General features: G+C 47.2%; 1 protein-coding gene across 2 annotated transcripts in view; it reads left to right on the forward strand.

The window, feature by feature from the left end:
• Positions 1–4,048: 4,048 nt before the first annotated feature.
• The window catches only part of MGAT4B (mannosyl (alpha-1,3-)-glycoprotein beta-1,4-N-acetylglucosaminyltransferase, isozyme B), a 51,494-nt gene continuing 28,662 nt past the window's right edge, over positions 4,049–26,880 (forward strand). The window contains exon 1 of one of the 2 annotated variants that reach the window (XM_017827974.1): positions 4,049–4,174. In XM_017827974.1, the coding sequence (XP_017683463.1) occupies positions 4,078–4,174 (97 nt within the window). In that variant the 5' untranslated portion in view covers positions 4,049–4,077. Of the gene's footprint in view, positions 4,175–6,654; positions 6,734–26,880 lie in introns of those variants that run through there. The other variant, XM_017827975.1, reaches the window with a different exon arrangement.

Consider the following 26,880-nt stretch of genomic DNA (forward strand, 5'->3'; position numbering starts at 1 on the left):
AAGCAGAAGCCTTCCTTCCTCACCGGCACAGGCAGAGCACGGTGTTTTTTGCTGTCTCATTTTTGAGGTTGATCTTTCCTGAAGTTTAGCTCTGCCACGTCAGATGTTTACACAGCCTCAGCAGCATTTCTCATTTCTGTGGTATGAAACTTTTAAGGGCAGAAAACTCTGGGACAGTTTTTTCACAGAAACCGAGGAGCAGATTGGGAGAACAGGTGGAGAGCAAGCACAAGGTACAAGCACACTACGGGTGTCATGGAATTCCATAAGGATTTCATGCTTCTGAAGGTGAGAAAGAACTTTTTGCAACCCACACAAATTGCTTGGGGTGAGTGTTGCTTTGAGAACCTGACTTGTAGCTTTTGCCCTGAATTAAAGCATCAACATGTCAACACATTGAAAGTAAAGCACCCTGTTGTCATCTTCATCTCCTGTGGCTATGGAGAATTTGAAAACATTTGTACTGCATTGAAACAAGCCCTACTGATGTTTAAACACAGCCATCTATAAAATTCATACAAAATAAAATTATTTTGGTTTATGAGAAAAACAGAAAGTGCTTCTTGTTTAAAGCAGCCTGGGAAGCATCGAGGCTGACCCACTCACAGATAGGCCAAACTCTCTTCTCTTTGGAGAACTAGATAAAATCAAATATAAATCTGGATTACATTTTCTACCTAGACCTAATGAATGTTTTCTCTTTCTAATCTTTGTGATGGCCTCAGGACCTGTGGATTACTATGGAAGTGCTTCCCGTGGAAGGCCCTCATTTCTGCAGCACTTTCAGTGTTGCCAACATCAACAGTTCAAAGACCATGAGATCACCTAAAAAAAACATCTTCTCTCTCTCTATTTGGTGCTGGGGTTTTGGGTCTCTGCAGTTTATATTTTAATCTTTGCTCTGCAAAAGGGCCAAAGCTCAAAACTTACTTGTTAAAAGTAGAATAAAAGCCAAAACTGGGATAACAGAGAGGGACTTCAAGAATAAAAGGGACCTTTGCAAATCTGAGAAAAAAATGGCAAGTGATGCAATTTTGCTTAGTCCCTCATTTTGTCCAAGAGAACCCAAGTTTTTTTTCATGAGAGGGTGGTATAAAGCTCATTAATTTCTACAGACTTTTATGAAGACAAAGTATTACAGCAGAAATTAGATTAAACTTTATCCTCGGGAAAGAGTCTAATTAATTGTCTTGGAGAAATTATTAATGTTCCTCTGTTCTCTTCCACTGCAGGCACACCACATATCCCGAGTGGAAAGAGCATTTTGCACCTCTGAAAAATAAACAGCCAACATCTAATGCACTATAACATTACGTGTTCTTTCTACAAACCCTGTGACTGCAGCAGGATTTCACATGCCTTTCCCACCAGTGGCTCTCACTTGTCTGCCACCTCTGGGTGGGGGTTTGCCATTAATTCCTGTGAACCCGCTCTTGGTTTAATCTGGGTTTAACGCGTGGGTTCAAGGCGAGAAAGCAGTGATTTGGGTGGGACAGAGCTGCTGGGCTGCTGCTCTTTGCTGTAATGTGCAAGTGCTGTTGCTGGTGTGGTGGAGGCTCCACCTGCAGCCGAGGAGCGAGTGGTGGTGGCTGTGCTGTGCTGGGGCTGAGCCTGGGGCGTGGGCGCTCACCAGGGAGCAGGATAAGTGCCCCAGGGCTCGGCTGTCCCACTGCTGGCTCGTGTTCTCATGGGGACGGTCGCTTGGGCAATGCCTCGCAAAATCCAGGTTAGGAAGCACAGGTCCAGCCCCCCTCGGTTTTTTCAATATTCCCAAGAGTGTTTCTCAGTGCATTTCCCTTCTCAGGGATGGGCCCGGTGTGAGCAGCAGTCTGTGCTGGGACTCTGCAGCTCCTCACTGGCTTCTGGCAGTGGAGGGAGGTAGGAAATTTTGGTGCCGTCCAAAGGGCTCCCTCTGCCGATTTCCTTCCAGGATTTTCTAACCACCAGGAGAGGCCATTTCAAGATTTGAAAAACGTGGTTTATTTTATGAACTGGAGAAGATTCTAAGGATGCAGTTAGACAAGATCATTTCCTGCAGAAATGGGCAACCTGTGCTTTTCCTGATGCACTTGCATAGTTCTCAAAGGCACGTGTGTCACCCAGAGCATCTTGAGGCAGCCCCTGCACCCACCCCTCCTGGCGCTGAGCTCCCTTCACCCCTCGCCTTTCCAGAAGGAAATAGAGCAGAGGCCTGAGCACCCGTTTGCAGGATTTCCCTGTTTCAGAAGAATTCCTGTGTCTGCTGGAGTGTTGCTGGGAGATGTGCCCACGGAGCACAGCTGGCTCCCAGCTCATCCCTGCCTGCCACCTGGGACAACTCCTGGACTGTATCCGAGCATTGCCAAGTGCCTGCATCACTGCTCCTGCCTCTGGCACGGGCAGAGCTTTGCTGTACATTGCACCCTGATTGATCCAAACATCTCAAACAACAGACTTTGATCACTGGAAGCCAGTCCTACAATATTTACACGTCTGAGAAATATTTACTCGCTAGCAGAGCTCTGGGGAACCGAAGATGACAAGTTTCACTGGAGGAATTATGTACCCATGTACGGGGCACACGAGCTGCCTGACCTCACGCACAACCAAAGATACAAGTTCAGATGATGGAGGCACGTAAATGCTTGTGGAGCCTGACCTCACTGTACAGCTCCTCCTGGTCTGTAATGAAATAAGCTGGACCCATTAACAGAAGAAAACAGAAGCAAAATAATTTTTTAATCTGATTTCTTCTGTCTTTCACCCAGGCAAGCAGCTTGAGGTCATAACCCCTGAATGCCAGGTCCTTTGGAAGAGGAATGATGTCCTTCCAGGCAGCAGCTTCCATTTGTGGTATTAATCTGGCATTGATTTTCTCTCAGTAAACATGAGATGCTGTTTCCTTAACCAAGATGAAATTCTTCTGCCGGAATGGCAGCGAGGGTACACTGCTGCTGCCCCCCGACCTTGTCCTGCACACCCCCCACAGTGCCCCAGCTGTGCACACCCCGTGGGGACACCTTTCTATGCATCGATAGGGATGAGCCAAGGATACAGGTATGTAAGTTATATGTGTAACACAAGAATGTGCACTTGTGCACACGTACATATGTATGTACACACACAGTCACATACAGACACGCACACACACATACACAGACACTCACACATTCACATAAGGACACACTCACTCATGCACACTCACAGACACACACAGTCACACACAGTCACCACACAATCACAATCACAATCACACACAACACAATCTCACACACACATTCACACACAGACTCTCATACACAATCTCACACTCACCCACTCACACTCACGCTCTCATACTCACATGCAATCTCACACACACACACTCTCACACACATTCTCACACACTCTCACGTTCACACACAGTCTCACACTCACAATCACACACATGCACACTCACACACACACACAGACACACACACACTCAGACACACAATCTCACACACTCACATACTCTCACTCACACACACATAATCTCACACACACACACTCTCACACCCACAGTCTCACATACACACTCACTCACAATCTCACACAGACACACACACACTCACACTCACACACATACACTCTCATTCACACACACACTCACAATCACACACAATCTCACAAACTCACACACTCACTCTCACACTCACACACTCACAATCTCACAGTCTCACTCTCACACTCACACTCTCACACTCACACTCTCACAGTCTCACTCTCATACACACTCACAGTCTCACTCTCACACTCACACACACTCACAATCTCACACTCTCCCTCTCCTCCCGCCCCGCCGCAGAGAGGGACCCGCACCCTCCCGCACCCGCACTCTCCCGCACGGGGGCGCCCTCCGCCCGCTGCCGCCCCGCCCCTCGGCCCCGCCCCTCGGCCCCGCCCCGCCCGCCCGGCGGGCCCGGCGCGGGCGCTGCGAGCGGGCGGTGCGGGCGGTGAGCCCCGCTCCGCTCCCGCGCCGCTCCCGCGCCGCTCCCGCGCCGCTCCGCCAGGGCCCCCGGGGCCGCCGAGCCCGCGCCGCGCCCGGGACATGCGGCCGCCCCCGCCGGCGAGGAGGCGATGAGGCTCCGCAGCGGCACGGCGCTCACGCTGCTGCTCGGCTGCCTGTGCGCGCTGCTCTCGCTCTCCTGGTACGGCGCCTTCGGCGGGCACAAAGGTAAGGGGGGCTCGGCCGCCTCCCCGGGGCCCGGCCGCCGCCCCGCGGCCGGCGAGGGTGTGCGGGGGCTCCGCGAGCCGCGCCCGGGGGTTCGGTGGGATCCAGACCCGCTGAGCATCCGGCGGGAGCTGGGGGATCCCGGCGGGCAGGATCCTGCCGGAGCCCCAGGGATGCGGACCTGGCGGGATTCTGTGCGCCTCTGGCCCCGCGGTACCCCCTGGTCCCCGTGGGACCGTGACCCGTGGGACTCCCGGGGCGGCGTGCCCGCGCCCCTGCCCGTGTCCAGCTGGGCGGGAGGTGCCCTGGACGGGGGTCCTCGCTCGTCCCCCCGGTGCGCTCTGACCTGGGGTGCCCATGGATGGTCGAGGAGCCGCGGGGTGATAAGGGCTGTCGTCCAGGTCGGAGTGTGCTGGGCTTGGCTTTGGCGATGCTCTTCTTCACGCTCCCATGTTTATGGCCGAAACCTCCATGGGCGATGGAACCCAGGGGGGTTGAATCTGTGTGGAGAGGTGGTGATGCCAGCAACGGGGGCGAGCCCTGGGATGGTGGGGGTTCTCACTGGAAGTGAGGGGAGATCTGAGCAGCCCTGCCTTTCCTGCACAGGGCTCCTGTGGCTCAATGCCGAGTCCAGTAACTTCAGTGGATGTGGGACAGGTGTGAGGGCTGCGGCTTCAGCACTCAAATATCGGTGCTGGCTTTGCACCGAGTAGGTGGCTGCAGAGCAGGGGTGCAGAGCCCTGTCCCACCGAGGCTGGGAGGAATCCCAAGCAGGTATCACCAGATGCTCACTGCTGGTTTTTCCTGACAACATAATAGTTGCTTTTCCCCACCCAGTTTCTCACTCAAGCAGTGCACCAGAGTTATCCTGGCCTGGAGGACAGTTCTCACAGTTGCTTCTGAATTGTGTATCTGTCCTGTGTATGGGTGTGCAACCTCTCACAGCCATGGTAATTGCTCAGCTCTTCCATTTCCTGCACTTTGAAAGGTCATTAAAGTGCATGGTCTAACCAACCATCCCTTGACTCTCACTTCCCACTTGCCATATAAACATCTCTCTCTGCTACAGGTGAGAAGCAGCTTTTGCTGAGTGTAAGCTGTGACTTGGTGGCTTTGCAATCCCATGGCACACTGTGCAGCCTGTGCATAGTGCAAAGCCAGCATCAGGGCTGGGGCAGCTCTGGGGGAAGGCTTTTTGGCTCTGATGGGCAGGATGACATGAGCCCATCCAGCCCAGCCACTTCCTTGGCAGCAGGGCAGGAGAGCTTGGGATGTGCCATTTCATCCTGGCAGCTTCGGGAGTCGAACAGGCGGCAGCTTGGACTCCTGTGCCTCATTTGTCACTGAAGGGCTCTCCTGTCGTGCTGCTAACATGGTTTAAATCCCACCAGAGCTGCCTCCCACAGAGGTTTCGGTGACAGGCAATGCAGGGATGCTGTCAGGGTACTGGTGGATTGGTTTGCTTCTGCTGGTGGGATTTTTAAGTGGCCAAAATGTTTGCACATCCCGGTGTTGGTGTGTGCCCTTTCAGCTGGAAATGCTAGACCATGGTAGTTGTGCAAAGGCAGGGGAGCACTCTGAGAGCTGCTCTGTGGTTACCACTGAGCAGTGGCTCTGCTCAGAGCTTCCTCCCATAAACGAAGTGAAAGCAGTGTGCAGTGCTGTGTGGGTATCGAGCGGTCCCTCCAGGTTTCAGAAGCAGGGTGGCCAACCCCACTGGGCAGTCTGTCCTCCTTTGACTCACCTGTATTTTTTAACAAATAGCTTTTCCCTGCTGCTCATGCAAGTGCTAAAATAGCAACCTGGGATACCACTGTCCCTGTCCTTCTCGGGAGGACCCTCCCTGGGGTGTTTCCCTCTGACAGCAACACAGTCAGTTGCACACAGGGATCGCTACAACAGGTCACAGATAACACCGGTCGGGCTGTGTCAGCACAGCAGGTTTCCGGCTGTTATGGTCATTTACGTATCAGGCCGTTATTCAATACAGAGCTGGAGGAGACCTTGGGAGGTCATTCAATCCATCTCCTGCCCTACCCACGATCGCTGATAACCAACCCCTTCCTGACAGATGTTTGTCGTATTCATTCTTAAAAAGCTCCGATGACAGACGCTCTAAGCTCCCCAGACAATCTGTTTGACATTTAGCAGCCCTGATATTGGGTTTTTCTTATGACCTGAGCAGAAATGTCTTTTTCTTCAGTTTAGTTTTATGATCGCTCTTCTTTTTTCCATTTATTGGGCACAGGCAGAAAAGTTCCTTCTGTCCTTTGCAGGAGCCCAGTAGATATTTGGAAGTTGCTACTGTGTTTCCCTGTACTAATATAGATTAAACCACGCTAGTTCCTTTGATCACTCATTTTAGGTCATGTATTGTTCTGCAGTTGTTCTTTGACTCTCTTCTGGACTATCATCCCCGGTGAGGAATGTTGCTTAGCCTGTGATAAAGGACTGAAATCGCTGCCATATTTTTGCTCGGAAGACTAAGGGATTACTTCATGTCTTTTACATACAGTGATCCTGTCAATACATCCCACTGTTTGCTTTTTACTTTTGCCACAGGTGACTCATGTTTAATTTTTTTATCCCATTGACCTTTCAGCCATTCCTTTCCAGAACTTTTCCTGCTTTTCATTCCTTATCTTGTGTTTGCCTGGTTAATTATTCTTACCAAATTGCATTACCTCACGCTTGCCCTTGTTGAACTGCATCCTTTTTTTTTCTTCAGACTGCTTCTTCTGAAGTGTCAGGATTGTTTTGAATTCTGATCTTGTCCTCCTGCATGCTTGCAGTCCCTCTCAGCTTGGTGTAGCCTTCCAAGGCAATCAGCATGTTTTCTCTGCCATCAGCCAAGTTGTGGATGAAAACACCAAGTGGTATTGGAGCTGGAATAGGTTCCACTGGAACCTGCTTCAGTGGGGTCTGTGCTCAGAGAGCAGTGACCACTTCACTGGTGGTCTTCCCAGCAATGGTCCAGCCCCTGTATCCCTCACTGTGTTATGGGTATGTCCCATTAGACACTATCAAAGGTCTCTCTGAAATCTTTGCTTCTTCCCCTTTTCCTGCAAGCCCCGGCACCCCATCGCAAAAAAGAAATATGAGAAATTTGGTGTGATTTGTTCTTGATAAACAAGGGTTATCTCTTGCTCAAGTTCTCCTTGTCTTCTAAGCACTTCAACTGAAGTTAAGCTGATTATTCTGTAATTTCCTGCCTCCTCCTTATTCCCATTCCAGTATTTTTCAAAGATAGGCTTTGTGTTTACCAGTCCTCTGTAACATCAGCCATCCCCTGTGAGTGACTGGAGACAGTTCCCAGTGATCCCGAGCTGCTCATGTTGTTGAGTTCTGGGGAAGGCTGGCAAGGTGTCCTCATTGCCTCTAGTGGGGAATAAAATGATATTAAAACACGTGTAGAGTATCGCAGAGCCTGCTTGTCTTCCCACTCTGTGTTGGGAGGACAAAACAATTAATCAAAAGAAAATAAACCAGAACAAACCATCTCTAGAGCTGCTTTTCCGTGACCAGCTCAGGGCTTGTTTACCTGCTAATGGCGTTCTGCCGCGCTGTGGTTATTAGCAAAGTTTTGACCTCATGGTCTGCAAAAAGAGATGCTGCCTCTTTCCAATTATAAATGAGGTTTGAAATAGTCTACTGGAGTGGGAAGAGAAGGGCAGCCTCAAATAGCACAACCAGTCACCCAGGCGGCCGGTGTCCAGCGTCACGGGGTGTTTGGAGGTGGACCACGTGCTGTGCGTCATGGTGGTGGGTGTCTTGGACAAAGTCTGATATTCTCTCTTTGCTGGTTCTAGGTTTAAATGTGGTTTAACTTTGAAAAACCAGCAGCTGCCATGGAAGAAGCTCTTCTGTAACCTGGTGTCATGCATTGGACCTGTAGGGTTTAACTGTGGAGGATCAAGCCCTCAGGAAGGCACAGGCAGGCTCGGGCATTAACGTGCCCAATGTGGGAATTCCAGGGGGTGTTTTACTGAGAGATCAGTCACTTTGTGACTTTAGATAAAGTCACAAGTGCAGATGGGATGAAGGCAACCCAAATATAACCTACCTGCAATTAAATTGTGTTTTTTTTCTTTCCAATGACAAAAACTATTCAGTAATGACAAAAACTATTCAGTTCTCATCCACAATGTTTGTTCTTGTCTTGATGAACTGACCAGCCATGTACTGTTTATGCAGCCCTTCTCTTTGCCTCTTGCAGCCCAGAGCCATAAATACTGCAGGATATTTGGGGTTTAAGTGTTTGTGTTTGGTTTTATATTGAACAGGAAATTCTAAACCTTGTGTTGAACATTTTAAAGAGATTCTCAACATGCTGCCCCTTGGAAATGCTGCAGGTTGAAGTTGGGACTGCACCTCCTGAGTAGAGCTGCATAGCTCAGGGCAGGCTCTGTCCCCATGCTGCCTGTGCACACTTCCCCTGACAAGTTTTTTTCCCCCTCAAGGTTTAACGATTTATAGTTGCCCAGTGCCAGCCAGCTCCAGGCTTCCATTGTAAAACCCCAACTGCAGGTACCTCCGTACCTACAGATTTGCCTGCAAAGTGGGGTTGCTCTTTGCGTGGTGGTTTCACACCCCTAAGATCGGTTGTGACTGTGTGGTGTTTTGGATGCTCATCCTAGGGGAACCTTTTTCCTGTGGGTGTTGTGAAAGCTCTTCAGAGCAGATGTGCAAAGCTCCTTGAAGGACTCACCACTTGCACCCCGGGTGGGTATCTCGGTGCAGATCTGAGCGTGGGGTCTCTCCCTTGACTTGTGGGTGTGGTGGGGAATGGGATGTCGGGTGTTTGGCTTTTTTGGGGCACTGGCTGCAGTGTGGACGTTGATCTGGTGCAGCAGGGAAGGCTCAGGCAGCACCTCTGTAAAGAAATATCTCTTGTTCGGTGCCGCGCACAGCGGGATGCTCCGCGCACAGCGGGATGCTCGGCTCGTGGCAGGATGCTCTGCTCGCTGGGGGTGTCCTTTATGGGAAGCCAACTTTGTCCCGGAGGGATGTTCCTCTGGATGTGTTTACAAAGTCTTCTTATACAGTGCATAAAAGCCGTGAACGCTAATCCACTCTGGAAGCAGCAGAGTCAAAGCTTGTGGTACCGCTAAATATGAGCCGTATCTTGAGGCATATGGGGGTTCCTGCTGCTTTTTTCATTTATGTTGCCTGCACCAGCTTGACTTCAGGTTTTTGTAGTTTCTTTGAGGTCTTAAGCACTGGTTGCAGCCAAACGGATGTGAGTGCAAGCCCTGGTTTGAGCTGGGGTCACTTCACTGCAGCCCTTGGAAGTGTTTCCCAGGAGGAGAGATGCCGGCAGCAGACCCAGCGGGTGCTTCTGATGGCTGAGGAGGTGCAGGCAGGGACCTGGCTGAGGAACTGTGAAGTTTAGAAATCTGTCATTAAAAGGCATGGTGAATAAAAAGATGTGCAGGGGCATTTTTGAGAGCTTTACTTGGCCTGTGTGGTGCTCAGCAGACATTGCATGGAATTGGAATTGGGAATGCAACAGCATCTGCAAAATTATCCTGCCTATGATTTGACCAAATTCATCTTGAGAGCAAGGGGCACTGTGCAATCTGTTGATATGCTTTTATGAAAATAAATTTTTCATTGTCTGGAGACACATTTATTTCTGGTTTTATTTCTCTTCAGTTTTTATTAGGTATTGAAACAGGGCTCTTGACCTGTATTTCACGTGCACTTGTCCGTGTCCTGTTGCTGCTCCCACAATAAGAGCTGCAGTTGTGTGATGGAGCTGAAGTTACTGGAAGTGGAAGGGGCTTTTCTCCTAACCTGTGTTCCTCAGAGTGGGAGACTTGGAGTCATGTCCTTGCTGTGCTGTATCTCTCCCAGTCTTGGAAAAGTCAGCTGGCTGGTTTCATGCCTCAGTTCCCATCTGCTCTCTGGGGACAGTGACATCTCTTGTCACAGGGGTTTGGAGGACACAGCCAGGCTTCTGTGACAGCAGGGTCTGTGTCAGCGTGTAGGAGAGGAGCAGTCAGAGGAAGTTAACACACACCCCCCCAATTAGATCAAGTACTTCTCTTGGTTTATTTCTGTTGCAGAACAAAACTCTATCTCATTTGCAATTCCCTTTGATTCATCTAAAACAAATAATTGATTTGTACTTACATCCTGAATGTTCATTGATTATTCACTTAGTGTTTAATGTAAAACACATCTATAGCTGGCTAGTTTAAGTGAAGCTGCCAGTCATCTCTAGAAAGCCTTGAAGCCACTAAGCAGTGGAGAAATTGCTTTAGCAATAGATGGACAAGGCTGCTGCAGATAGGCTTGTGATATCCACAGTTCTCCCTGTTCACAAAACCCAAACCAGTCACCAAAGGACCAGTTTTTCTGTTCATGGTATAAAGAAACACACACACATACCCATCCTGGGGTGCCTGGCTCAGCACAGGCATCCACAGCCACCAGGGCTCTGCAGGAAACCCCTGCAGAGGTGAGGCCGAGCCACCTGCCTAGAAATATTTGGAGATGATGCTTTTTTATTTCAGGTGAAGATTTTCCATATCATTTTCATGCTAATTTTAATGTCGAAGTTTTCTTTTTCATGAGACAAAGCCCAAGAGGGCGGGGGGCTGGGTGGGTGAAGGTGGCTGCTGCGGTGGGAGAACTCACTGGGCAAATAAAAGGACTGTGGAAATTATTAAAATAATCAAAGGGCTTCAGCGAGGGCGGGCAGGTTAGTGCTGTTAGGAGGAGAGGCTTTTCAGGGAGGGCTGATTAAGCATCTGCTTAACAGCTTCCTGATGCAGGCAGAGGATTGTTGTCTTCGATGGAGGAAAATACATTGTTTCTGCCTTCTCCATTTGAATTACAGTGCAGGGGGCTTTTTATTCAGCAATGGCCTTCTTGGGTTTATTTTTGAGCTCACATCAGGCTTCCCTGGCAAAGCGAGAAAATCTGGGAGTGGCAGATTCCTGTTTTAAATAATCTCTTTCTGCATTACTTGTGTCACTGGCCACTTCTCCTTCTGTTTTTGTCCCGGTGTCAAGATACATTTAAGTCTCCTGGATCAGTGCATTAGCATGGATGCATCTCTGATGCACAGAGACAGCTCTGTAACTCCATCTTCCCTCCTGACTGCCCCTGCCTTGGAGTGCCTCTCCCAGTATTTAAATATTCTATCCCTTCTGTGCTATGTACAGGATAAATACTTACCTAAAGGTTAATCTGTATTTTGAAGGGACTCGACATGCACACGAAAATGTCTTGTGCAAGGTATTTTCATTTCTGCTTATATTAAAGTGGACAGCAGTAGCATTAAAATGTAAATTGTTAGGCTTTAAAGAAGCTTCTGGGCAAAAATTAATCTCCACTTGTCTTTTATGTTCATGATGAGTTTTGTTGTGTTGCAGTGTCCATTTACTTGTGACTATAATTGTTGCTCTGGTGGTTTAGGAGCTGTTTGTAGTGGGATGGATTTTGAACTGGGGGACAAGCACAGTGTTGGCTTGTGTCAGTGCTGCTGCCTGGTCCATGCCTGTTCCTCAATGAGTTTTTAGACCATCCTAATCACGTTTTCAAGTCTGCCTTAGAGCACTTCGGTTTTTCTTCTCTCCCTGCGATGGCAAGAGCTTTCTGGAAGGTTTAACCTGGTTTAAGCTGGAGACCCTTTTTTGTCAGTTGCTGCTTGTACTTAGGCAGCAATAAATCCTCTGTGTATTGTCACTGTTCTGAGGAATGTCATGGCTTAGGGAGGAGGCCTGTGGTACCAAAAGGTTGTGTAGCTTTCATGAGCTCTTGTAAATAATCAAAGAAACACTTTTAATACTGAGAAATGAGCTACTTAAGATCTGTGTAAGAACACTAAATTCTTCTACAGCCTAGTTTATTGAAAGCATGGTAATGAGACCAACCCTGCCAGTACCAAGAACTTCACACAGAAGAAACTGGAGAAGTTTTCTGAGGGAGAACTAAATTTCTTTATCCCTCCCCAAAAGACAGACATCAGGGGAGCAGAGCTGCTGAGCAGTGTCCCCGAGCCATGTCCCCATGTGAAGAGCAAGAGCAGTGTTTGACCAGTCCTTTGCTGGGTGAATGGATGGACCTGGGTGGTGGTTGAACTCTCTCAGACTCGACCACTGCCACAGACAAGTACCTGTCAAATGAATTATTCAGTTAATGCTGGTGAAAGTGGTGTGGTGGTCTCCCCTCCCCCTGCTCTGTGCCCTGACTGTGATCTTTTATTTGATCTTGCTTTTCATGTTTTAACCATTCCTTTTTCGTGTCATCTCTCATTGCACTCTCTGGAGCTGGCTTTGATATCTTTTTTCTTTGCCTTCTATTTCACTCGGTTTCCTCCCTTCCTTCTTCCTTTGATGTTGCAGAAAATGACCAGGATGGACATCTTCCCACATGTCTTCCTTGTCTTGATCTTGTCCAGTTCAAGTTATCCACTATTTGAAGAACTTTACCAGTTACTCATCTAATAGTGTGGCTTCATTAAGTCCAAGCAATGATTTTGGGCAGAAGCTGGTTGGGCTGCCTGGGGAGGAGATGATGCTGGTCTTTGCACTGGGTGTCAGGGGTTGTTCTGGGTCCACCTGGGTCCCAGGAGTGGTGGTGAGGCAGGATAGAGCTCCCCCAGGACAAACCCTCCTGGTTCCAGAGTGGCGACAGGCCCTGGGGGTTGTTTCCATAGGCGTCTTGCGTGGGTGGCTGGTGCTGATGGGGCAGCAGGAGCTCATCCTGCACCTCAGCTTCGAATAAATTGAAGGAAAAACAAAACCTGTGTTTAAAAGGAGATTAATTTGCTGACTTTGACGAGCAAGAAGTGCTTAGGTAAAAAAATGGAAACGCAAATTCTGGCTGAGCACAAGCTTCATCATTAGATGGCTGAAATTCTCCACTCTGTTGTGCCAGTGAATCTGCATGAAACATGTATTTTCCCTGAGCTAAAGAGCTGACCTGGGTGGGGGAGGTAAGTACCCAGAGTGGTGGATGAGCATAATTAGGACATGGATTGTGGGTTGGCTCCATATAGATCAGTTTGTGTTTCGTTAATGTCTGGTTCCACCCTGTCTGTCTGTTTTATTGGATTAATTTATTACTTTCTGAAAGTGCCTCTCCAGTGAGCTAAAATATCTATTTACTGGAAGTATTTGGTTACCATGAAAAAGTGTATTTGGCATGTGTTTGGCAAATATTAACTACTTTCTTCTGTTTCTTTTGCAATTTAATCTTCTATTTATCTTGGGTATTGATTGCTGAGGCCTTGGTAATTATTTGCTGATTTTGGAAATAATCATTTTAGAGGCTTGGGTTACTTTTGTAATATTAATCATTACCATGGTGTGCTTGCCTGAAAGGATGGGAACTCTCTGACAGCTCCAGTTGCAGGGTGGACATTAACTGTCTGAAACTCTGCCGCCATCTTAAAATAACAAAATCATTACTGGCATTTTGTTCCTGAAACTAAGCAGATATTTGCAGGGATGCAAACCTGGCAGTTGCACTCAGCTCACAAATTTGCCGTTCCTCCTGATGGGAGGAGTGGCCAGATTCTGAAGTCAAATAAAAATATGGTTGTGTTCACTTTCCAAATTAATTTCATGGTGTGTTAGTCTCAGCTCTGGCGCAGGGTTGGTGGGCGATGGGCAAGGGCACAGCAGCGATGGAGTTTTGCCTGGGGGGAGAGAAGCAACACTCCAAAAGGGTCTTACACTTGCAAGTGAATGTGCTGCCATACAGTGGCACATCTTGCTTTGGGGGAAGGTGAGAAATTGGAAAGTCTCTGCTGGGAGCTGAGTAATTGGCACCTGCTATTATTGTGTCCCTCCTCCCCCTTTTAATATCTTGTTTATAGAGATACCTCTCCTACGGATCTCATTACACAGCCATAAAGCATGATTCTTTAAAAAATACATGCATTCCTATTCATGTCGGGTCTGAATACCTACCTCCTTCAGTTTCCATAAGGAGGAGGGATGGTTTTGGTGGCATCCAGGCATCTTTTTTCACTGCTGGGCAGAGTCGCAGGTGCCCATGAGGAGATGAGCTGTGCCCTCGCCATACCTGGACAGAGATGTAATTCTTCCATTAATACAGAACCTGCCAGGCAGTTAGAGTGGCTGGGAGGGGAATTTTGTCTTCTTGTTGTTTTAGGCCTTAAAGCAAGCGATTGTGTTGGCTGTTTGAATGATGTTGGCTTGATCTCCATCGGAGTTTGCACAGTGACATATATTACTGGAGAGCACAAGAGGCGACGTTTAGCCTACGCCCCTGGGATCTCTGGTGCAGTGAATCCCATTTCTTTCTCAAGTGATATGTTTAATTGGTTTTAACAGTTTTGTCCTTGTTCTTTTATTGGTGGATCGTGGTGCAAAAGGAAGCTGGGAGCGTTTTTGGATCCTGTCCTGGGTAATTCGATGACTAAGTCTTGTTGAGCTTCATCTCCGTGCAGGTGCAGTGATGCATCTCCTGCAGGGGATGTGGTGGGAAGAGTGTCTCCTCCTCCTCCCAAACACACGTGCGGGGAAGGAAGAGACAGAGAGGGCAAAATCCTGTTTGTGACAATTGTTTTCTGATTCGTTTCATCACCTTAAAGCACAAAAATGATAAAAGACGCCTCAGAAAAGAGGGCATTGCAGCAAGCCCTGGCAGGGATGTAATCTCTTTTCTTCATACGGAGGTATAAAGATAATTCCAATCGGGATTGAAACAGCGGATGGCAAATAATTCTTGAACAATCCGCTTATGGTGTTCCAGGATGCGAATGAAAACCACTAATGGGATAAAGAAGGATCTAGATAATTATCTTGACTGCATTAAATCCCATCCTTTCAGGAGAATACTCTTGTGCGGACACCAATTTCATGTGTATCAAATGCTAAAGCTGACTAGACATTTTCAAAGCTGGCTGATTCCAACTCAGTCATCCTTGCTTGGTGATCACATATCTTTTATCTACCTGGTTGGTCCTGATAAATCTGATTTCTGGTCTCTGCTGTCCTGGTTCCTTTTTCCCCCCTCCCCACAGCAGGTTAAAGCTGTGACACACATTCTCTCCAGGGCGGATTTGAAACCTCCTTCATCTTTTTCTTCTTTCATTTGGTCCACTGTTTTGGGAGACTTCCTGGGTTTTTTTTTCCCTTTTACAGCTGATAGTGCTGTTGTTTTAAATCTGGCAGAAGAGCTGCATGCAATATTAAGGTGTGCAAGATATTTTTTAATTTGATCCATTTTTTTCTCTCATCAAGAGCTCTGCCTTGAAGTGCGGGGGATGACACCATGCTCCAAAACAGATCTAGTTGTACAGTCAGTTAATGAGGCTCTTGTTGTAGGCTCTTTGCTGCCTTTGTGTTTGAACCTAATGGACACCCCATGGATGGAGTGGAGGGTGGCAGGAAGAGAAAGGAACAGTTTTGTGTTGACTGAGACTGTGACATTTGGATGAGGCTGGATTAGTTAAAAGTGTTCAAAGCTTTGCATTGCAGGAACTCTGTTCTCTGTGACCCCATGCTGTTTGGAGGTATGGGCCACAAAAACACGGTTCTAAGAAGGTGGGTGTCAGAAATGCACCTCTAGGAAGCAGATGGTTCTTCTTTATCCCCCATCAGCTTGGGTGGCTGCATTTTCCATCTGTCAGAGAGTCATTTCTGTTCTCCAGCCTCACACCAAGTGTTCACCAGGTGAACTGAGGCATCCCTGAGCCAGCTGCAGCATCCAGGCTGTGTGTCCCACAATGGGAGCTGGGCTGGGGACTTTCAGCCGAGATGGCTGCCCACGAGCCATCCTCCAGCTGGAAGAGGAGGATTGGCAGCCAGCATCATTCCTTTGACTCTGGAGGACAGATGCTGTTCGTGGCTGTCTTGTCAGGGAAAGACTCCCATCATTCATATGAAGAGTGCCCAAATGCAGCTCCTCGGTGGCAGACCCTCTGAAACCACAAGGTTCCCATCTTTACTGCCATGGCAGCACTGTTGAGGCTCAGTTGTCTTTTGAAGTACAGAAGGCCTTCCTTGCTTTTAGTGAGAAGTCAAAGAAGAAATGTCGTCCTGTCCAAGGTGGATTTGGGTTTCCAGTCTCCTTCATGTCTCACAGAGAGGGTACAAGGGTCAGTTTTGTGCTGAAATCCAAGGAACTGGTGTGCTCATTTTGGCTGTGGACTGGAAATTGCTCTTGACACCAGCTTTGATGTTTACATGACTGTGAGCTGTCACTTGCCTGTCCCAACTAGTGGATGTCTTTAGAGGCACTTGAAGCTCAGCCCTTCCATGCCAGGCTTAAATTTGGGACAGGTAGGCTGCACAGGAGGCTCTGATGTGCATTGGGGCACACTCCCATAAGGCACTCACTGAGCAGGGCTGTGTGTAGGGAAGAGGATACGTGGTATCCTTGCTGCCTCTGGAAGGTTCTTTAAGAAATAAGTCATGTCATAAACAGTGGTCACCTTTTGTTTTGGTGACATGACTTCTTGAACAGCAGCTCTTAAACTGAATTGCTCACACAGAAGAGTCAGTATCAAGGTTTCTTCACCTCCTGATCACAGTTGTGTCCCCTGGGGCTCTAGGAGCAGGGCTTAACTTTAACAGTGATGCCTGGCTTTTGCCCTAAAACCACCAACATTCTGCAAGAGGAGTCTGTTGAGGTCTGACAGTTGACCCCTAAAAGTCAATTGATTCCTGTGTAAGGCAAGATACTCGTCCTACACGCTCGTGACTTGCAGAGAGATCTTGGTGGGGATTTTTACCTGGTTCCTGGTATCACTGCACACCCTTCAAATGAACGACTCATTAAGAAATCTCGTTACTTGCTCCTCATTAAAGGCGTCTGGTTAGCTGAGTTGCTAGTTGAAGTCTCCTTTCTTCAACCCGGTGCTGAGATGCAGTGGTTCCTGGAGCTGTTGTGCCGAGTGTTACCTCCATGGAGCATTATAAACCATCTCCTGCCATCTCCTGCTTGGGTGAGCACTACCCAGAGAGAAATGGTGTTTTTTTTCCAGATGTCTGCACAGCTCTTGAGTGACTTGCACGATGCACACACGGAGAAAGGCAGATACTCCATGTCTCTTTGGAAATCTGTCAAGACAGTGGCAGATCGCTTAGCCTGAGTCGTGTTGGCTGTTCATAACTTCTAAAATGCAGGTCAAGGAGTATTGCTGTAGTGGTTAAAGGTCAGGCAAAATTACAACCTTTAGCCCTTCATAGCAGCTGTGATCATCAAAGGAGGTGTTCTGCTCCTGGAATTGAAAATTCAAGCACTCATCTGTTGTTCCAGAGCACTGGTTAATTATTCTTCAAGCCTTCAAACCAGAGGTGGCCATTTCTGCAGCTACCCTGATGGTGTTCAGAGGCCCCACCTGAGACCAGGATCCTCTCTTGTGTGCCCTGAATGCCCTGGGTGCACTGGGAAGCCTCTTGTGAAAGGCTGGGCTAGGAGAAGTGGGCCCATGTAGGTGAGGCAGTTGTCAGTGGCAGAATTTAAAATCCACATCTACTCATCGGCATCATTTGGTGACCAAGATTGCTGAGGTGCTGGGACGTGTGTGGGGGGGTCATTTGCATTAGATTTGGTGGAGAGGATGAAAGGGAAAGATGTTGCCAAGAGAGGACTCTTAGGTGGGTAGAATTCAAATTGCCAACCAGTGCAGAAAAGGTCAAGAACTTTTTGTCTGCTGGTGTGTGGCATAGCACGGGGGTGAGAAGGTGTGGGTTTTATACACGCTCTGTTGTTTAGTTTGGCTTCCAGGAGAGGTCCTTACCTCCTCCTTCTGCCAGCTTCCTCGGAGCTGCCCTCTTTCCCTCTGCTCTGCCTACGTTTCTTGCTGTGATTTCAATTATTTATACCATTTCTTTTGCCCTTAAACTGCTCCACTGCCTGTGCACTGTCGAAGCAGCTGTCGCTTCCCAAGCCCGTTCCGCTGATGTGTGAAGAGCCCATCCCTGTGCACACAACTCGTTAAGAGCATTTCAGGGCTCTTCAGTGTAGGCAACTATGTGAATGTAAAATTGCAATTGGATCTTATCTTATGGAAGATTTTGAGTGCGGCCGGTGAAGTAATGATCTACTTATTAATGTAGGGTAGCAGGAGGGAGCTGCTGAGGGTTACGAGGGGAGAGAAGGAGGAATTTTGCAAAGGAGAATGTCCCCTTTCTTTGGTGTAAATTAAGCAGCTTAAAACTAGAGGCATATTCTCCTCTCAGTTACATCAGTGCATTTGGAAGAACCTCGTTAAAATAACTTATGTCTTTTTAACACAGGCTGGTGTCACAGAGGAAGCCCTGGGTGACAGGGAGGTACAACCTCACCCCGCTGGCCTAGATCCAAATCCAAGACTGGGAGAGGCAAATTCAGCCCTTCAATTTTGTCCTTCCTCATTTTTACCTCTGCAGCATTAAGCTTGGAAAATGAGCAGAAAATATTTAAATCCCTTTCTTCATTGCTGCCATGTTCAAACTGAATTAACTCTCATCCAAAGCAAGCCTGTGCTATAGGAAACATCTGCCGTGGTCCAAATTGTGTTTTGAGGTCAGAATTAAAATGTATGTAGCTGCTGAGCAGTGAACAATGGATCCTCAAATCCTGCTCTTTGCCAACTGTTGTTTTGCAAGATGTAATTTGTATGTGTCCCTTGTACCTGTGCAGGTACACGACTGTGTTACTGGAATAGGAGCCAGCACAACGTGTTGCAGGAAATCATGGTTATAAGGTGGAGTGGTTTGCTAGAAAGTTAGATAATTTCTTATTTCAAGCCTACGTTTGTTTATTTATTTGACTTCTACAAACCTTGTTTCTGGAGTGTACTAGTAATTGCTGTGAGGATGCAATTCTATTCATGGCACATCTGTGTCAGAGGCAATATTTATATGCAGTGGCTGCTCGTGAAATATTTGTTCTCCTCTTGGCTCCTCCATCCAATAAGTTGACGTGAGCTCTCAGGGAAAATACCAACAATTTTTAGAGCTGTTCTAGATATAGTCCTTACAGAGTTTTTTGATTGTGTAACTGAAAAGAGCTTTTGAAAAGATAGAACAAGTCTCAAGTATAGACTGGCCCGGGAGAGGCTGGTGCTTTGCTGTATTTGATGAGCTTCCAGTCTGCTGATGAAGAAAAACTAAAGCTCCCATTTTACAGAGTATCGTCTGAGGGTCAGGACTCTTGGGGTGTATTTGAGTGCCTGGGCTTCCTTCTGTCTTCTTTTGGGTAAAGACCATTCAAGTTTGAAAAAATTGCTCAAGTTCTGTAAATTGCATCCTGTCTTTCAGCTTAAATTGCAGATATAATTACAAAATAAACTGAGGAGCAACTGACAAAAATGAGTAAGGCAGAAGTTTGGGCAGGACTTGCTGTTTGCTAATGCAATATTTTTGGTGCACAGTGGCAAAGGTTGGTGCCATGTGTATTTCAGGGGTTAATTACATTGCACTGCCAAATTTCCAATGGATTAATGGATGTTTTTGTCCAGGCTGGGGGCTCCTGAGGCCCCAGAGCAGTAGGGTGAGGGTAGTGGCACCTGACTCCTAGACATGGAAGTGAATTGATGAAAAGCAAAGCCCTCTATAAAGCTGGCTGGGTGTCATTCACACAGGAGGGAAATCAAGGCACAGGAGAGGTTCCCAACCTGGTGGGTGCATAAATCCCTTTGGAACCTCCCTCTGACCATCCCTCCTGCAGCCCCTCAAACACAAAAGCCATGTCTACAGAAGGATGGGTTTGCATTTCTCCTCTGGCATATTTGTTACTGAAGGAGTGGCATTTATTGGGTTTCTCTGGGAGGTCTGCACTTGTTCAGGGCTGGGAAGTTGTGCAGGGCTCAGGGAAGGAGCCTCGAGCTGTGGAAGCTGCCAGGAGCACAGACGGAGAGAGCATCCAAGCTGCAGCGTCTCACCCTGCTCAGCTGTATGTTCTTCAGCAAGGCTCCAGTGCTAGACAAAATACATGTGTGGGGAGGCAGACAGTGCCAGAGCCTCTCCAGGAGAGCAGCACTTGGCCATTAGTGTGCTCAGAGGTTGGGTGGATTGATTGTGCTGCTGTGGGGTCCCAGGTGGGTGAAGGGGCAGGGGTGGGAGGTCACACCACGGGCTGCTGCCGGCGCGGAGGAAAGAGGGGGATTTTTATGTTTTGTGGCGCCTCTTCTCCTACTGTGGGAAAAGCTTCTGTTTTATGTGCCTGTGTAAATGCTTTATAGCCTGGGTGCTGTGAGTACTTAGAGTAGTTGCTCAAAAATTGATGGTGAATTTTTACTGTCTGCAGACAGTGTCTTCAGGTTCCAAGGATTCTTCTGTCGATTTGTGATGTGGGTTTTTTTACTGCATTTAAATGAGTTATTTTATATAAATTCTTAGTATTTATAAATTCTGAGTATTGGCAGGCTTACAATCACTTTCTTTCTCTTCCCCCTCCCCCTTCCCTCCTGTTTTTCCTTTTTTTTCTTCTCTTTTAAGCTTGTTTTTTTCTAAGGGACTGAAGCTGTGTCCTTCTTCCCAACAGCTTGCAAACTCCTAGTCTTGCTTTAGCCCAGTTAGGCCATGGTATGGAAACCCCAGAGATCATCTAAAATCCTCCAGATATTTTGAAGGTAGCCAGGAGAGCAGAAAAGAGATTTGTTGATGGTTCTGATAGCATGAAGTCCTCTGTCAGGCGTGGGTGGATCTGTACAGAAGGCATTATCTTCATAGCCCCAGCCACAAGAAATGCTTTAATCAAAGCTTTTTGTCGAGTACAGGATGCCCAGGTGTTTGGTGGGGTGTGCCAGGGTGGCTGTGGCCAGCACCGTTCTCTGCACCCATCAGCAGCTCAGCCCATCCCTCATAAATCCTGCCAAGTACAGAATAGAAACAGGACCAAGGGGTTTTGTTCCTTCTCACACCTCTAGCAGGGGTTAAAAGTAACCACAGAAAGAAAATAAGTTTTTTGTGGGGCATTAATGGGACCATCCATTTCGGATCCTACCTATGGCCAGAGCCTCATTCTCTAATTTTTGTTGCTCTGACTGCTTTGTTTTTCCTTCATTGCAATCAAGATAATGCAGTACAGTAGTGCACTAAGAATTCCAGCTATTCAATTACCTTTCAGAAGTTGACTTAATTGGCTCCTTAAGTGATAGCTCTTTGTTGTGTGCAATCAGCACCACTCAAGGAGGGAGCAGGAAGAGGAGAAGGACTTTGTTTCTAATCAATAAATAAAAGTCTTTGAAATAATGCTGCTTGCGATTTGTATCACAGGTTAAATTATGCCAAAGATGATCATCTGCACCTTTCTTGAGGGGCACGACCCTAGCAGAGTAATAAAGCTTTGCTATCCACAACCACGTGGACTATTTTACTCTGTGTTTCCAGTTAATCCAATATTCTCCCCTTGGATTTTTTTTTTTTCCTCCCCCAAGTATTAGAGAAAACCGAAACCAAACTGCTGTGGAGCCCAGCACAGATGGTTTGGGAAAGTCTAATGTGTAATGACTAATCATTTGTTTTGCACCTCATAAAGTATGCAAATGAATGTGATACCTGATGATAAATAATTCAAAGTGGAGATGCAAGGCAAGGGGAGATTATAGAAGGAATAAATATATGTAAACCAACTTTAAAAAAAAACCAAGCAATCTCGAAAGCCTAAGCTCTTCTACAGTCCATGGAAACAGCTGCTTCTTGGTGCAGGTTTGCCTCCAGTACTTGAATCCAGGGGACTTTAGACCAGCAGGATTTCCAGTTCATAGTCAGAGTTTGGCCAAAACTACAAATCTCAGGAACTGCCACCCTTGCACAGCTCTGTTGCGCTTCAGGTCATCACTGAGCCTTGGTTTAGGCAGCAGGAAGACTTTGCCAAGCTCACTGGGTTTCTTTTAGATATATATATTTTGTTTTCTTTTTTCCTAGTTAGTGAGGGGAAAGTCCTGAGCCGCTTCATAATTTCATTAAAGCTAAAATTACTAGTTATAATTCACTATTTAGTCCTAATTAAAAATATATTTAATCCAGAATGGTCTTTTTGAGATTGCAAGAGGCACAAGACTGGAAGCCAGCCTCTGGTGCTGCCACTGCTTGGGGCAATTTCAGCTCCCATCCCTGAATCCATCCCCTTCCTAGCCACTGGAGTAGGTGAGAACTGCTGGTGCAGACCTGTAAGGAATCACAGGTTTTAATGTTTAAACATCCAGTGCACTCCTGGGTAGGGTGCATGTCTCTCTGCACTGCAATTCCAACACCTTCTGCACATGTAGGGAATTTCATTTGGTTTGGGGGAGCACCCATGGGGTGTTCTTTGCAGGGATTGGCCAACTCGGACCAAGCTAGGATTTAATTTATTAAAGATGCTTCTTCCTTTGCTCCCTGCCCTATCCTGGTAAGAAATGGATAATCACCCCTCAGTGCAATGTTCTTGCTGCAGGAGGGAAGGTGGTGGTGATCCAGATTTATAATCCTGCACCGAAGAGCAGCTTTTAAGATCATTTCAGGTGTCGGCTCTCAGGAGTTTTCACTAAACTGTGGAGGAGGTAGACTGAGTTTGCCCTTTTATCGGCCAGAAATAGCGATGCCGAAATGTCCTGGTCCAGCTCAGCATTTGGCAGCATTCCCTAAATTGCCAGCAGCCTCCTCCTGGCAGCCGCTGGCTGGTGTCAGGCGCCTTCGTGCCCAGACACCCCGACAAGGCTGTGTTTGTTAGCAGAGGGTTGGTACGGTCTTGCCTCGGTGGAGGAGTGGAGCTGAATGGTCATTTTGTGATGACAGTAATTGCAGCATCCGTGCAGTTTCACCCTCCAAGTGTTTCACTGATGATCCCAAGTGCCGGGTTGATTCCGTAGTGACTTTGCAGAGCGCCCAGTGGCACTGGGAAGGTTCGTGGCCTTTATTCACCAGTCGCAGTAACTGTTGGTTTGCTCGTAATTTTGTCTGTGTTGAGTTAAGCAGTATAGAGGAAGAAGGGAAAAGAAGCAACTTTTTTGTTGCAAATTTACTCTGTGGCTTCTCTGGCTCCTGGGAGGAGCTGCTATGATAAAGTCTGATGTATTTTCGCATCTGCCTACGAAGAATGTAGGATTTATCTTTCAAATGAAATTTGCTCTGCTGTGCTGCCAGCAGGGTGGTTTTTTTTTTGAGTAGCTATTTTTGTGAAATATAACCCGAGAATTTGTATTGGCTTAACACTTAAAATGTAGCCAGGGGAAGATGGAATATTTGTCTTTATTGTATTTGTTTCTCCTGTAATGAGACATTACTGTCTGTCGTAAAGGAAGCGGTCCTAGAGCCCAGGGAGCATGCCCAGTGATTTTCTGCTTGCTCCATTAGCTCGTGTGCAGACCTCCTGATTTTTTTATGTGCATGTGCTTTTCTACTTGTTTAATCCTGCCAACTGCTCTTCTGGTTGGAAATCCATTTCTATAATGCTGGGTATTACACAAATTTGTTGAAGCTCTTAATGCAGATAACGGGGAGGGGAGATGAGGCTGCTTTGCCCAGTCAGCCTGAGCCAACTTTCTGCTTCCCATCAGTCACACAGAGCTTTAGCTGCAGCTCACTGAGGGCACAAAATGCACGCAGTAAAGAAAAATAAAGTTTAAGGAACAGCTAGAGTGCTGTAAATGTCGCTTGGATTTTGATTTACGAAGTCCAAGCACAGCACAAATTGGATGGCTCACTGTGCCCTGTGGAAATCTCTTTGTCTGCCTTTTTTTGAAATATTTCCATAACTGGTAATCATGGGATTGTAGCAGAAAGCCCTTCTGTAAAGAGCTTTTTGGTCACTGCTGCTGTTTACTATGACTCTGCACAGTGTGTTATCACAGCTTGTCATTCATGGGAATATTCACCGGGAATTGCAGTGTGGATGCCAGCAGTGGGACTTCCCAGCCTTGGGTTTCAGGGGTTGTGTGTGTGATGCTTTGGGGACCAGAGCTGGGGTGGTGAGAGGCATCTTCCCTCTCCGAGTGCTATGTGTGATTTGCAGTGTTTGTGGAGCTGTTTCCAGCAGAACTGAGCACATCCCTGCCTGTTGTACTGTTCTGGTTGTTTTAATCTGTTGAATTCATCCGTGGCACTTTGCCTGGTGGAGAGCGGTGGGAATGTTGTCAGCAGTGGCAGAGAAGGATGCCAGGCTGCTTTTTTTTTATTATTATTTGTAGTGAAGCCATACAAAGTCCATCCAGGGCCTCATGACTAAGGTTTGAGTAGCTGTCAAGCGTGCATGTACCCTTTGTTTAAGCAATGGTGTAGGCGACCTGCTTAAAGTTTAGTCTGAGTTTATGTATTTGTGTTAATTTCTGACTTAACTGTCCAGTTCTATTAAAAATAAAAGGAATAAAATCATTCTGGCACACTTTGATAGCTACAGCATTTGGAAACTCTTCTCTTTCCCGATTTCTTCCCAAGAATACTCGCAACACTTTTCTTTTTTAGGACCTTGCCCTAATAATTACATCTGCAAAGATCCGCTGGGATGGGTTATCCCACAAGCAGGATTATGCCCTTAAATGGAAAATAAGCTGCCACAACAGCCAAAGTTTGGGGGAAAAAAATACTATTTTGGGAAAACTAAGTTGCTAAATGTGTTATTCCATGTCGTGGAGCTGCACAGTCAGGAAATGCTTCTTAGTGCAGAGAGGAAATGCTCATGTCTTCTAAATGCTTGCTGCATTCTTTTTTAATTGTCGTTAAAATAGGAAAACATGCCCCTAATAAAACACCATCTACTACCCCCTCTGCTAAAGGGATGGAGGATGTGAGAAAACATTAGAGGGAGATGGGGAGGCCAGTCTTGCTTTATGAACTCTTTAATTTATTTGCTGGCTTCTGCTCCCTCCCTTTCCCCCCAAGCCAGGGTGGGTGCAGTTCCTCTCCAGGCTGCCCGTCCAGCTCCCCAGCCCCGCTGCCTCTCGGCCAACGATTTGGGCTAAATAATCCAATTAAGCTTTGCAGCTTATATAACTCCCTTGGCTTGAGGCAGCAGCCGGACTGACGGGGATAGAAAGCACATCTGGAAATAGTGTACACTAAACATGCTGCCGCGGACGGAGCCAAAGCGATTTGGACAAATTTGCTCATACGCACAAGATGTCCTTTGAACAGCAAGATGTGTGTGTACTGTCTCCTCGATGAAGAAGTTGAAGTTAGAGAATGCTCCTATCCATAAATTGTTGCCCTGGCTGGGAAACATAACTGGCTTTTTTTCCTCCCCTGTCGCCTTTGGAAGATCATCTGGCTCTTCCTTTTCAGACCCAGAGGATCAGCCAGGCCCTGTAGTACACTGGTCATAAATAACACATTTTTATTTCAAAGGTGGGAAGGACCTCCATCATCATTTAGAATGACTTCTTATCTGCTACCCATCATAGGAGTTCCTTTTTATTTAAGCTGAAATACAACCTGGTGAGTAACTGGAACACAGCTCCAAAGAAACAAACAAATATTTTTTCTAAGAATTCATTATAACCCTGGTAATTTATCCTAATGGTTAATGGCACTATTAAAACATGGACGTTTTATGTTGGCTTGAGGGTCGGGGAGAAAAAAGAACTCAGCCATTCCATATTTCAAGTAGTGTGCCCAGCACAAGCTTAGAAAAAACCCAGTGCACGTTTTGGCGCTCTCGGATGTCTGCTCTCCTGTTGGCATCCATTACTCTCCGTAGGGAAGTTATGGGCATTAACAGCAGAATGCATTTCCCTTCATATGCGGTGATATGTGCTTATAGCTTCGTTTTATGGTCTGCTGTCTAATGTTAAAGAATTTATTTGTCACTGCAGGTGTGCAGGGCGGGCTTAGCACTCACGTCCTGCCCATTCCTGGGTGCTTGCATGGCTGCCTGTTTGACACCTCCCAAATCTGTGCTGGGCAAGGGTTGTGGAAACATCACCCCCCCAAAATCTGATATGGCACACACACACACACACACATAGACACACGCTCAGCTGCTGGGCTTGTCCTCAGGAAAACATGCCCAGGGAATTAACTACAGTCGGTGTGCACTGGCCAGGTTGCCAATGAGTGGTGCCAGAGCTGAAGGGTGCCGAGGGTGGTTTGGCAGAGGGGACATCACTGGGACACGGCAATGCCAAAGCAGTGCTCTGTGGTATCCTGACCTTAGTGTGGCTTTTGAAGTGGCTTGGACACTTCTGGGCAGTGCCCAAGAATATGCACCTTGTCAAAACCCTCCATGCCAAGGAGGTGGTGCAGGGCACTGCACCCCAGCTCTGCTGGGCTGCCCCTGTCTGCACCAATGTAGGGCTAATAAACACCTGACCTGTACTGATGACAACATCCTGGATGACAACATCCAGGATCCCTTCAGGATCTTTGCACTGGCAGAGCTTACTCTGGTTTGTTATGGAAAACTTCAGATATCTCTTCTAGTATTCTGAATTATAAGACTGCCGTGATGCCCCTGCTCTCACTAGGCTTTGGGTATGGCCATGGGAGTATCTTCATAGTCCTAAATACCTACATACAAAGTCATGATCTTATAGTTTATACATTTTGGGTTTTTTCCATGGTCATAAGACTAAATAATGAGTTCCCCAAAGGAGACTGTGTATCTTGAACTGCTCCTCCCGGCCCATGACTACACTGGAGCTCTCCCATCTCCATTGCTCCTTCAGATATGGTTTTGCTGGCAATGATGACACAACTCTGCTGCCATTTTTTCCACATTGCTGCTGTATCTGTCAGGCTGACTACCTGCTCTTGATGTTTTATTCCTAAAGAAGACGAAAATTGGATTAGATTTTTCTCAGCCGTGCACGGTGGTGA

Source organism: Lepidothrix coronata, unplaced genomic scaffold (assembly GCF_001604755.1).
Source record: "Lepidothrix coronata isolate B3197 unplaced genomic scaffold, Lepidothrix_coronata-1.0 Scaffold144, whole genome shotgun sequence".
NCBI classification, from domain to species: Eukaryota; Metazoa; Chordata; class Aves; order Passeriformes; family Pipridae; genus Lepidothrix; species Lepidothrix coronata.